Genomic DNA, 13,803 nt, shown 5'->3' on the forward strand with positions numbered 1-13,803 from the left:
GTGTCTGTGTGTCTCAGGGAGAGCAAGCAAAGACCATTTCCCCATGCGAATCAATATCATTATTCTATTCTATAACAAACAAAACATTTGCTATGTGGCTTGAGATATTTCATGTGTAAACATTTCAAATTACGCAGCAGCATTCATGAAGCTGACTTGCTATAGACAGCTGAGAACACTTGGTTAATTTTGCAAAACAGTTCAATTTCCGATTAGGTTGTTTTAGGTAACATAACTAGGTTACGGCAGGGTTCCTGCTCCTAAATTAAAACCACAGGTTAGATTAATGGAACTTGCTAAGATTTTAATCTTTAATATCAATTTAAGTGGACGAAGTGCATGTCTTTTTATAATTACTGTGGATATTACCTAAACTGAATCGATGCCTTCTCTTGTCAGCTATGTTTGTATAATTCAATATTCCCTTCCAATTTCCTCTGTGTCCTTGATAATGTGTTCTCCCAAACTAATAGTGATTTATTATGCATCAGGCTATTTATTCATTATTTAGGCTAAAAGCTGCAATCCTCATCAATGATGGTTAATGCTTCACAGTTGCCATATTTTAATAGGAAAATTGTCCTAAATGTACATTAGACATTCTATACATCTTCACGGTGTGATGTCATATTTTTTTTCTTTTTGAACACCTGTTATCTGCAGTTCTGAATTGCATTATTGTAAAGCCGGGATGGAGAAATCATTAGACGTAATGACTTCAAGTAAGAGTCATTGAACAATTCATTATACATTATGGGTGACATGGACTGGAAGATGTTGAAATTATAAATGAACTGTAACTTAGAATTTCAAGTACAGTCCAGAATAGCATTTGCAGAAATACTCTCTTCTAGTTCTGCTCTGAATCAAAATAATAAGATCATTTTATTCGGAGAATCATTTTGCTTGGTTTGCGATTGTTTTTGCATATTTACACAGTAGATATGAACATATACATTAATTTAGCAGCAGTGACCAAACCACGTACAGCACTGTGCAAAAGTCTTAGGCAGGCAAAGAAAATGATGTTTAGAGTATCCTCATGTTGGTGTAAAACTGTGATATTATGCCTGTCAAAGTGTGTCAGCTTCGCCATTTCAGAACCTCTGCTAAAATCATCCTGGTATTTGCAGCGACCGTCCAGTGCAGCCATGTATTTTTTGACTTGGCCACTAGCAAACCTCATACAGCTAGTCAGTCTGTCACTGACTTTTTAAACCAATATATTTAACTATTCAACTGAGCTGTTGGTGAAATTTAACAAAATCATGGAATGGCTGAGGTGCCTGAAGAGAAGTTTGGGAACTGAAGCGGTGTTCATCTAGCCATCCAACTAGATATCAGTAACTTTTTAGAAAACAGAAGAAATTATTACTAGTTTTTATTGTGTTACTCTTAATTTGCACACGTTCTAATGTTAAATTGTGTTCTTTGTTCTAAGCCAAAGTACACTTGCTACCCAGATAAACACCTTTAAACATTTCTTTGGACGCCTAAGACTTTTGCACAGTACTGTATACGCGGTAAAGCAGGAGAGAACGAGTGCCACAGCGAGCCAATAAATCATACATCCGAAGGAATTTACAGTGGCAAAAATATCCCTCAGCACAATTCAAGCCATAAGTTTAAACATTTGTAGCATTTAAGTTCGGGTCTTGTGCCTCTGGTGGCCCTTTGGTATGGACTCTGCTGTGAGTCTCCTGCTGGACGGAGCGGAGTCTGCGCTCGCATTTAAACACTGCCGTAAAGGCCGCTCTGTAGTTGCTATTCATCCAACCGTAAAGGATGGGGTTGGCGAAGGTGGAGCACATGGCTATGATGTGGAACATCGTGTAGAGCAGCTTGAAGTCCTTCATGTCCAGCACGCTGCTGTCGATGTCGGTGGCCAACTGGAAGGCGTGGAAAGGCAGCCAACTGGCTGCAAAGACCACCACCATGGTGACCAGCATCTTGGTGGTCTTCTTCCGCCTGTGGTGGCGGTCGTTCCTCGCCCCCGGGCTGACGTGATTCTTGAGTTTACTCCAGATGCGTACGTAGGCGAAGGAGATGATGGACAGGGGCAGCACGTACTGCAGGATGACCGCGGAGATACTGTAGACGGTGCCGTCCCTGTTGCTCCCGGGCCACTTCTCCGTACACACCTGGATAGACTGCTCCGGCGAGAAGTCGAAGGTGGTGTACTCCCGGAAAATGGCCAGCGGGCTGGCCAGCACGGCGCTGATTGTCCACGTTATACCGATGACCACAAAGCACATCTCCTTGGACATCTTGGTCTCCAGGTGATACACTATGCACCTGTGGCGGTCTAGAGCTATGACGTTCAAGGTTACCGTGGAAACGTGCACTGCCAGACCCTGGGCGTAGGGCAGCGTGAAGCACAGGACCTGCCCGAATTTCCATTCTTCCAGGAGGGTGTAAACCAGGGTGAACGGCAAACACAGCGTGTTCACCAGCAGATCGGCCACCGCCAGGTTGGCTATGAAAAAGTTAGTGACCGTGCGCAGTGTCTTGAACTTGTACACCACGTAGATGACGAGGGAGTTCCCCATGACCCCCAGCAGGATGATGGTGCTGTAGGCTAGGATCAGCACCACCTGCACTCCCACGAGCTTCGTGCTGTCCTCCAGGGCGCCCTCGCTCAGCACCGCTGACGTGGACGAGCAGCACTTGCTGGAATTTGTGTCCGACCCAAAAAGGTCGTCCTGGGTGACGTTAGCCTGCCTCTCGGGCTCCATTGGCTGGCCTTACACGCACGGCCCACACAACCTGGAAACACAGGTGAGTCACCACGCGTCTGATTAGGTACAACTCTGCTCAATAATAAGTATGATGGCGCCTCAGATCTTTGAGGATTTTTGTGACTATTATAGCTTACAGCACATCGGTATTTATTAGACAGAAACTGTGCTCGGGATTAAAATGAAACCTACGTTATTTATTTAGAGAATCAGGCACTGCTTAAGATATGTGCCTCACTAATATACAAGCTGCCCTGGTACACAAAGTGAGAAAAGTTAACAGCGCGCGTTTCGTTACTAATTATCGATCGTACATGCACAGTGATAAAAGAGGATTTATGGCATTCATAAAAGTGATTTAACATCGTTTTAATACGACCCATTGCGCGATCTTGTAACTACAAAATATTGAAAGGGAAGTAAATTTGAGTCGTTGGATGCTCTGTGCAGAACGGACATAGAAATTTGAATAAAAAGAGATTTCTGAAGAAGTCGTGTCTGTAAATCTATGTATTTTAAATGAATAACAATGGCGCATTCCCCATAAAAAAAAATCGGCATTTATGTAACAAGGATATGTGCAAGAAATCTAAGAGCTGCTTTGTGAAATTTATACTGGAAAAATGTAATGAAGTTCAGGCTCAGATATGTCCAAATAGACTAACATTTTAAACTACTTCATTTAGGTAGAGGGTAACAAACGCCCCTTATCACGGTCAGCTTTGAGCGGAGAAAGCAAAAAAACAAAAAAAAACGCAGTTTAATATTTATACACCTGTTATAAGTTAGGGTGAAATTGACCGGGATTTACTGAAGCGAAGCAAAACCTGTATTACATTACATTTCAAAAGGCGTCCACCGAAATAAACATTAATGATGAGGAATAAGAAATTAATGTTGTTTTCAAAAACGATTACAGTGACGGCAATGATGATGAGGAGGAGGAGGAGGAGAAGGAAGAGGAGGAATGCGCGTGCAGTTCATTGCATTCATCGTTAATTTCAATCAACGAGATCGCTCAGACGGACAAACTGGGAGGTATTTACTCACCTATGGCCAGGGCTGTTTAACGAAGCATGTTCCACTGTGGCTGGAGTTAAGACCTAAAGCGCGTCTGATGGCGTTATACTGTAATGCGCCCGAGATGCACCTTTTCCTCCGACGCTCCCGCGACCAGCAGCCTGCATCCCCGCATCCCGCAGATACTGGCGGAGCAGAAAACAGCCACCAAGTTTATGGGAAGCGGCAGAGGCTGAGTGACAGGCGCGCCCACGCCGCCTCGGAGCGCGCCCAGTTCATTCACTGATGAAATGTCCACCGATCAAAAGCTTTTTTTGCTATAATTATATAGAAGTGTCATATAAAGTGACAAGTGTGCTGTCCGTCACTCGATCGTAATTCAGCCGCTTGAATGCGGGTACTTCGAGATTAATCATTTGTTTCGCGCAAGGAACAAAGATCCACGAAAGAGTGAGATACTACTACTATTATTATTATTATTATTATTAATGTTGTTGTTGCTGCTGCTGCTTTTAAACCAGATCCATTTGTTTATCCGTTGCTCACAGTTAATGCAGGTGTTTTAATAATGCCTGATAATTTCGTGTGAACGTGTTACTTACCTTTGATGGACCACCGTCCAGCTCTCTTAGGGACTTGCATATGGCCACAGCAGATTGATACTCCCTCCTGGGGATGACATTCTCCTCGCTGGAGGGGAGGCTGTCTTCATGTAGCCATGAATGAGTACTAAAGAGCAGCCTGCACAGATCCATCAAAAGCTTTAGGGCGTGTCTGCATCTCCCATGAACAGGAGGAAGTCATGTTAATTTATCCAGCCTATTTTGCCAAATCTGCTTGTCCTAAAGGGGGATCAACACAATTAGTAGAAGACACCATGGAAGGATGTCACACACACACACACACACACACACACACACACACACACACACAACACAGAGTAAATCTAGCTGAACTGCTTGTCTTTCAGCTGTAGGTATCTAGAGAAATATATCCAGAGAAACATAGGGAGAAACGGAAAGGCACCCACTAACCTGGGCTGGGCACATGGTACATCCTGAACAGAAAGAAACCCACATGGTACATCCTGAACAGAAAGAAACCCACATGGTACATCCTGAACAGAAAGAAACCCACATGGAACATCCTGAACAGAAAGAAACCCACATGGTACATCCTGAACAGAAAGAAACCCACATGGTACATCCTGAACAGAAAGAAACCCACATGGTACATCCTGAACAGAAAGAAACCCACATGGTACATCCTGAACAGAAAGAAACCCACATTGAAAAACAGCTTATATTCTACGCATATGAGAAGAATTGCAGGAAGTCCAATGACAAAGTGACAGAAAATGATATAATTGCCTCCAGGAAGACACATTCGCAGATCTCCAAAATGACACTCCAGCACGGATTATATAATCTGGAAGAAAAGTACTACAGACACTGTACTTCCTCAGACAGTTTAATTCAAAGCCAACCCATTTCTGCTGAGCAGAGTCTCCGTCATCAAGAGCATCCAAACATTACACTCTGCAAGGCAGCACAGAGCACCAGCCGAGGCTAAGATCTGGGCCCATTATTACCAAGGTCTCTGTGACTGTGGCGCTGACCTCCCCTCCCTCTGCATGCAGCTCACTTCCAGTGAGATCGCCTCCAGTGAGATCGCCTCCAGCCCCTCACACACTGACCCCGACCAACTCCAGCTGCTCCCATACGGCAGATGACTCAGATCTCTGCTATTAAGAGCCATTCAAGAACAGCTCCTTCCAGATCGCTATCAGGACATTGACCAGCTAAGACGTCACTGCACCTCCATACCTGCATTTGCATAATTGCCTCCTTAAACCTCACATGGTACTTTTATAAATACACATGACTTAGGAGGACAAGCTCTTATCCAGTAATTTCTACTCATTCCTGTTAATGTGTGATAGTTGCTTCTTTCTTTGTGTATCTCCACCATGTGTACGTATGTCCATGCATATACACACTGAAGTATACGGCCATTATAGACTACATCTGGAACCTCAACTCAAAGCAGTTATATTGTAACCTTCAGCTATATGATGCATGGCTCATACACTGAGATGGAATATCGATCTCGTTGGTTGTAGTGCAAAAAGAAGGTAGTAAATGGAGATGACTGTCTACAGCCAACACCAGCTCATCCCATTCCACTGTTTTATATGCAAAAATACTGATCATTTTAGGTGTTGTGGGTAAGAACACGTCACTGTCATCGTATAGTTGTTTCCTGCCTATAAATCAGGCACCAGCTGGTGCCGAAAAGCATCTTCTCCCTGAGAATGATGAGAATCCAAAACCCTGCTGGACCCTAACCTTCACTGCAGTGTCCTGACATGCGTCGCCGAAGGTCCATTTGCTACACAGCTTCCATTATTGTGCTCTGTTTGGCTTTGGTCTGACTGCACAGCGCAGTGGCTCGCTGGAATTCTCCCTAATGGATATTAAATAAACCAACAGGAGTGGCAACTCGCTTAATGCGATGCACCGTGAGAAGTCAAAGATTTTCTTTAACACGAGACCTTTCAACAGGACCGGAGCTGTATAAAACCTCATTAGCCTGCTGGTCTGACATTTGGCTCGCTCACTGCACCACGCCGGGAACCCCGGTCTGCACGCAGTGTTATCTTCTGCTCTGCACTGCATTTTCAGCATTTAGTGCTGTGTGCTGTGGCCACTCACATGCAGTGTGCCAGCCCCGAGGCGGCAGAGAAGGAGCACAAATTAAGCTAAAACAGGTGTTTAAATATGATCACTGCGAAGGAATCCCGAGATCACAGCTACAGTACACAGTGTCAGTAGTATTGTCTGTATATCTGCAGATGCTGTGAATTATTTTTTTCAGTTGACTTTCTTTCTTATATAACCTTTAATATATTATAATTATTTATTTATGAGATTTATTGACATGCCACAGTTATACAATTTAAAAAAATACAGTATATTATAATTCAGTCCATTTGATATATGATGGTCTTCCCGGCCTTAAATGCTCGCAGTGCTGCCCTGTTCTTCAGAAATGGAGGGATGACTTGTGTTATGCTAAATCCATTTGCTGGCCCACAGAGAGACTAAAGTGATCTGCGTGAAACAGCACTACACAGCGCAGCGTGATTCCTTCGAAGGGAAACCATGAATGCAGAATTACACCTGCTTTTACAGTTGAATTTTGATAGGCATTTCATGCACGTCTGGTGAGGAAAATGGACATTTTCCTGTTTTGATTAACAAAACCTGGAGCCTTCACCAGGGGCCCAGCATACCACTGTACTTGGGCACATTCATACTGTACGTCACACAAGTCCTTCACTATTTATCTGTAAGAGGTGAATCATATTAGGTCAGTCTTTTGAAATATGAAGTTTCATTTTCAAAACAGCCACCAGGTTTACTGAATATACATCTTGATTTTTTGCCCATTCCAGTTCCCGAAACGATGACAGACTACCTTCATTAAGATTTAGGGTAAGGTCTGTACCAATATTCTATGTTCTTAAAAATCTGAGCACTTTCCATAAAAAAAATGTATATATATATATATATATATATATATATATATATATATATATATATATATATATACACACATTTGATTCTGCTTTCCAAATTATACAGGAAAATGTTTTAATGGTTTTTTAAAAAAAAATCCTCATTATCGTTTTTCATTAAATGCCGCCATTCACATTTTCCAAACAACATTTTTGTTTTGTTTAATCGCGCACAAAGTATTTTCATAGCTGAATGACTTATGGATCGTCTTCCAGGGAAAGCTGAGTGATTTCACAATGCAGCTCTTTCACACCATTTTACCTTCACAGTTAGATGGTCTCTCATTCTTATTTTAACTAGTTTTCTGTCATCTCCATAATACCACGAGTGATTTATCCCAGTTTAACTGCCAAAGAATTAGACTTAATAGAACCATGAACCATGCAGGATTCAATAAACTTCTTTACTTAAAACGTGCAGTATAATCTAGCTTCCATTAAAAAACTGAAACCCAATTGCTGTGCATTTTTCCAAAACTAATTATTGCGAAGTCAAACTATAATTTTTGCACTGGAATGGTGGTTGGGTTAATTAGTGACTAGGAAAGGTGACCTAGGTCTGAAGAACTCTATTCAGGGGCAGTTTATAGGACAAAGAAACCATGCTATGTATAGTTGTGCATCTCATAACGACCTGAATACCTTCTGAGAAATGCGTCGTTGGGCGAATATCAGTTAGCACATGTTCACAAACGTAGATGGCGTAGCCTCTACTACACACCTAGGCTACAGTGAACATTTATAAAAGTAGAAAGAGTACACTCTAAAGTAACAATTACAAGTACAGTAAAGTACATACACAAATTGGTAAGTTTATCATTATGAAGTGTTATGTACTGTACATAACTGTATGTGCTGTACTTTCATACCACCAGCAGTGCAACAGGTTTGTTTACAGCAGCATCAGCACGAACCCATGATGCATTGTGCTATGCTGTTGTGGCGGCTATGATGTCACTGGGTGATAGGAATAATTCAGCCCCATTATGATCTTAAGGGACCACCCTTGTAACTGCGGTGTGTTGTTGGCTGAAACGTTATAATGTGGTGCTGACTGTACTGTACCCCACTGAATGTGAGCACACGGGCACGGCCCTGATTGTGTGCCAATCATGCCAAGGTCATTCAGCAACGTGCAGGATGAAAGATGAAGGAGCTCCTACGCATCGTATCAAAGTGAAATTTTGAAACCGAGGTTTACTAGGCAATACACAGGAAGGAGTTTTTTTCCTGCATATCGGAGCCTGCTCAAGTAATCCATCTGGGCTTAAGCAGGCCTGGCCAGTACGGGGATGGGAGACCAGCTAGTAAAGCTGAGTTGCTGCTGGTGTGTCCTGCTGGTGGTGTTGGTGTGGCCAACAGGGGGAGCACATTCTGTGGTCTGTGTGGATTCCAGTGCCCCAGTGTAGTGATAGGGACACAGTGGCCAACAGGGGGAGCGCATCCCATGCTCAGTGTGGATTCCAGTGCCCCAGTGTAGTGATAGGGACACAGTGGCCAACAGGGGGAGCACATCCCGCGGTCAGTGTGGATTCCAGTGTCACAGTGCAGTAACGGGGACACTGTGGCCAACAGGGGGAGAGAATCCTGTGGTTAGTGTGGATTCCAGCGGCCCAGTGCAGTGACCGGGTCACTGTGCTGTAACAATGGTGCCGTCCTTCAGATGAGACATAAAACCGAGGTGCTGACTCTCTGAGCTCATAAAGGATCACTGGATGGTAGCCCAATGTCCTGGCTAAAATTGCCCACTGTGGCCCTTTCAGATCTGGCCTCCTAGTCATCCCCTGTATCTAACTGGTGAATTCTGTCCAGCCCCTTCACCACCTTAGCTATTGTGTGGTGAGCGTACTGGTGTAGAATGGCTACTGTGGCATCATCCAGGTGGGGGCCACACAGTGGTGGTGATTGAAGTGGCTCCCCATTGGTTAAGTTAAAGTACTATATAAATGTAATGTTCATTCACTCATTCATTGGATCTTAACCTTGTCTGAGGGTCTGTGCTGACATAGAGTGTAATATGGGAGGTTCGGATGTTCTGTACAATGATCATCTGATCTCTTTATCATAGCTTTATCTTTTTTAAGTCATATACACACATATGTGTAAACACACACACACACACACACACACAGGTTTGGTTTGTAATGATAGCTTTGTGGGGACTCTCCATTCATTTCTATGGGGAAAACTATAATCCCAACATAACACCCTTAACCCCTACCCAGCCCTAATCTTAACTATAAGTAACCAAACAAAATACAAGACAAGGCATTCTTAGCTTTTTGATTGCATTCACAGGTCTTTGTGGGGACCTGAAAAATGGTCCCCGCAATGTCAAAATAACAGGTTTTTATTACATTGTGGGGAACATTTGGTCCTCACAATGTAATATAAACATAATCGACACACACACACCAGTATAGTCCATTTAGGGGTGAATCCCAGTATGTATATTTGACCATACTTGTGTTCCTGTGTACCCGTTTTAGATCATCTTCCAAAGATCAGTTTCAATACTAAGAGCACAAGTACAGAGTCTTGCTCCGCCCCAAATATAAAAGTGTAAGGCCACAGGCCTTGCAGGCCTCGCCAATCTGACCACTGAAGGCAGGTGCCCACCCAATATTTCGTGAAAATGTAACAATTAAATTAATCATTCAATCAACTAATAATGTGCCTACACTGACTGTGAATAGCACGTTGGTAAAACGTGCAGGGAAGGAAATGTGGCCATTGAGCGAGCTTTCTCCGTCTGGTCACTGATCACTCTACAGATCATCCACGAGTTGTCGCGCTGTGACTCACACGACTCGGAACTCAGCAGAAGTAAACAAGGTTCACTATCTTTAGCTGTTCACAACTGCCAGCCACACAAATGTGCAAATGCAAGCAGAAGAAGCGATTAAATAGTTTCTGTGTTGTTGTCCCACAGATACATGGTCCATTAGGCTCACACTGTCAGAATATATCACGCATATGTCTGCTTGGCTAGCTGTGTAATCAATGCGCTACCACAGACATACTGTGATGCCGTGTTAATGTTAGTTAGCTAACGGTAGCCAGCAAGGTAGATGGCAACTCAGTTTGTAGCTTTGCCTGTACATATTACACTGACCTTCAGTGTTTGCTAGCTAGACACGAACACGAACACGGCACAGCCTGCTCCATCTCCATGCCATGTATTTGGAACCCAAATAGTAAAGTATTTTCTGCCTGACGTTAACTAGCTAGTCATCTAGCTAAATATAACAGTGGCTCTGCTAACATCATTTCTATATCACTGCACAATGCACCCTGCCATTTGTAAATATGTGTACTTACATGGAGCATTTTTGCCAGTAAATCTACAAGCTGACAGTTTTTTGTGCACGTATGACTCAGCAAATCTCGAAAGCGTTGGAGATGCTTTGTGGGGATTAGATGATGGGCATTAAGTAGCGGTTGTCATTTGCGGGACGTGTTTGAATGTAACATAGTTACATAAAGTTTGAACAACACTAATATCTCTACATATTTTTCATGTCTTGTGTGGAGTATGGAAATGGCACCTACCCACAAATTTGCTTTGTGCGACACCCCTATGCAGGATTTATCCAGCAGCCCTGGGGTGTTTGGCACTGAGATGGGGAGAGTCATACGCACTGACCTGTCCTGGCAGGACTGACCAGCAACACAGACTATATTGGCTTCACTGTGAAGAGATCATTCCAGAAAACACCATTAATCCATTAATTTGTCTATAGGCTTTCAAATGGAATTCGTGCAGATGGATTTGCTGTGACGGTCGCGCTCCTCGCCCTCTTTAACGACTCCCTGTTCAGTCCGCCACCCTTCTGTTATATAAGCAGACTAGCGGCCTTGAATGCATTCGCAGCAGAGGACAGCCAAACCTTGAAAACCAGCAGTCATGAGCGGCTTGCAGGAGTTTTTCGTCTCCGCCGTACTGCGCTGCTGATAAATCAAACGCAGCACTTTTCGGCTTAAACGGGTTACGTTTCTCCCTCACTGGGCCACAAAAACTCAGTGAACAATGAGGTTTATTCCTGAGAAGACGGTATGAAATATTAAATATTCTGTATCACCAGCCGCAGCCCTCTAACTTCCCATATGGACGTCATGAGCCTTTCTGCTGAGGTACGTCGCATTTTCATAGCGCGACAGATGTGCCGGTCCTTCTGTGCATGTCGGCCAAAACTGCGTCCTTTCTCTTTAAGAGACTGAAGCGCCGCCACATTCCCACTCTGGATCGGTAACATTCCGTAGAGTTTGCCACTTGGGAAGCTGACATGTCCTCCCGACGGAACAGAGGCTAGGTGTCGTAACTCCTGCTCCCTGTTACCGAATCGCTTTAACATAGCTGAGCTCATGGTACCACACTTCACTGAGTTTCGATGGATAAAGGGAAATGTTTTTAGAGAGGGAAGTGGGAAGAGGAGAAAGGCCAAGGTGAGGAATGCTTTCATGATGCATTCAACACGCACGGCCACTGGGACGCTCCGATTGGCTTCAAATACAAATTCATGTGATCTATGCTGGAAATCACAGAGCAGCTCACCCTGTCTTATGGTCTATCTGTTTACTTAAATGGACACAAAATGAAGGTACCATCCAAAGCCTTCATTCCCTCTTCTACCTTCAGAAAGAGCAGCTGTCCTCATCTCTGGACTACACTAGGCTTTGATTTTGATTCATTGTGACAGCACTTATTTGGATTTGATTTGAAGAGAAATAATTCAAGTACGATGCCCTTAGTCTAGAGTATTCCGCACAAAATGTATGTGCACTTGCGCCGTGTGTTTAATGTAATTCTCATAGGAGAAGGTCAACCGCTGTGGAATTTTATATTTACGACATGTTCTTAAATAACGGGGCCTGTCTCTAACGCCACTGAGGCAGGTGATTTGCTAAACCAGGAGACTCCTAGCCTGGTGGACGTGTCCCGTCCGACCACAGAGACACGCTTCAGGGGGGAATGACGGACCCCAGCAGCTTAAACCCTCTGGACTAACGGATGCTCTTTGAAATTCCTGGGTATTTCCATTCCCACCACTGCTGTGCATTTTTCTAGGGCATTCTGGACAGCAGCTCAGAAATCAGCAGATCTTTGACTAATGCACCATGCACACAGCCTTGTATAAATCTGCCATCCATCCAACTTTAATTTGTTTATCATTTTTTGAGTGCAAGAAAATGTGCGCGATGTTCCTGCCGACCATAACAAATCTCACGATTCCGTCGTCAGATATGTGTATCGTTTTAATAATGTTCCAACAATCTAAAAACACAAGAGTTTCTGTGAGTTTATCAACAAGGACTTAACCACACAATGCGCTTTATGGTGGGATGTAAGTGAATACCAAAACATCGTCTGTAATGGCTAATTCTCACTCTGAGTTTATATTCAGAACCTAAACAATGTCTGAGTGTAAGCTGATATTTACTTTGAGGTTTCACTGACGTAAAAACCAGTTACGTTGCTGAACTGTCCTTTATGCATTTAATGTGACTCTCCGAGGCTCACTAAAGGAAATCTGCCAAACATTTAGGGCAAAAAAAGAGGTATTTAGTCATACTGCAGTGACCCTGAAGTCTAATCACAGGCACATGCAGTGGGATAAGACTGAAAAAGGAGAAGCCTTCATTTTCCCAGCAGTAACTGAAAAGATTCATTTGAGGGCATTTGAAACTTAAAAGCATCTTTTTTCTTAATGAAACCTCTTGGACAGACTGTAGGAAACAAATCTGTGACACTGTGCTGATCCAGTCCTCACTGGGACACTGGAGGCTGTTGCAGACTGTAAATGAGATGGTTCTAGTCACGCCTTTTACACTTGTGTGATTGTTTTTTGGGCAGCAGGTCTGTTTCCATCCAGTTTTCTTCCTCTGTGGTATATGGCATTAGTGTAATTTACAGCATTAGCATGAGCTTCCGTTTCCTTGGTTACAGGAAGCCGGCAGCCATTACCGGGCGGCTCTTTGACTGTTCAGCTCAGGTGAGGTGGGACGCACTGTGAGGCTAATCTACTCCAAAAGCCCCCAGGGTCCTAGTGCTCAGCCTTATTAATACCCCCTGAAACTCTCCAGCAATATGCAAGGTGACTAAGGCTGGGAGCCCCCGCAGGCCTCCCACCACCCCCACTGGCTAAATTATATAATCAGAACGGCTTTCTCCATGTGCCCACCCCTAATGGCCCCACAACGTCCCCAGAGACTTTATGAAGGCAGCAGAAAGACCATAAAGCAGTATTATAACATTTACTATTAGTCACTTCAATTTCAGATAGAGACAGACACACACAATAAAATGTGGCAGGAAGGCCTTTTGTTTTGGAGCTGTACAGACCATTTTAGGCTTAATGGGAAAAGCGTGAGGAGATTTCAGCGTTTCTAAAATAAACCCTTGCAGAAAGATTTTTAAAAAAACGCCACCATCACGGACTGTCAGTGTCTGGACTGATGCATGGC

The 13,803-nt window shown here is 43.6% G+C and overlaps 1 protein-coding gene across 1 annotated transcript; it reads right to left on the reverse strand.

Moving 5' to 3' along the window:
• Positions 1-1,044: 1,044 nt before the first annotated feature.
• Positions 1,045-4,490, reverse strand: npy2rl (neuropeptide Y receptor Y2, like). The gene is made up of 3 exons (XM_048971084.1): positions 4,361-4,490; positions 3,789-3,943; positions 1,045-2,766 (listed from the first exon to the last, which is right to left on the reverse strand). Exon 3 carries the CDS (start codon positions 2,733-2,735, stop codon positions 1,626-1,628), a length of 1,110 nt encoding a protein of 369 aa, XP_048827041.1. The 5' UTR covers positions 2,736-2,766; positions 3,789-3,943; positions 4,361-4,490; the 3' UTR covers positions 1,045-1,625.
• Positions 4,491-13,803: the final 9,313 nt, after the last annotated feature.

This window comes from Brienomyrus brachyistius, chromosome 12, assembly GCF_023856365.1.
Source record: "Brienomyrus brachyistius isolate T26 chromosome 12, BBRACH_0.4, whole genome shotgun sequence".
NCBI classification, from domain to species: Eukaryota; Metazoa; Chordata; class Actinopteri; order Osteoglossiformes; family Mormyridae; genus Brienomyrus; species Brienomyrus brachyistius.

Coding starts and splice junctions, on each gene's coding strand:
- npy2rl (XM_048971084.1), bottom strand. CDS start 2,735: ATGGAGCCCGAGAGGCAGGCTAACGTCACCCAGGACGACCTTTTTGGG.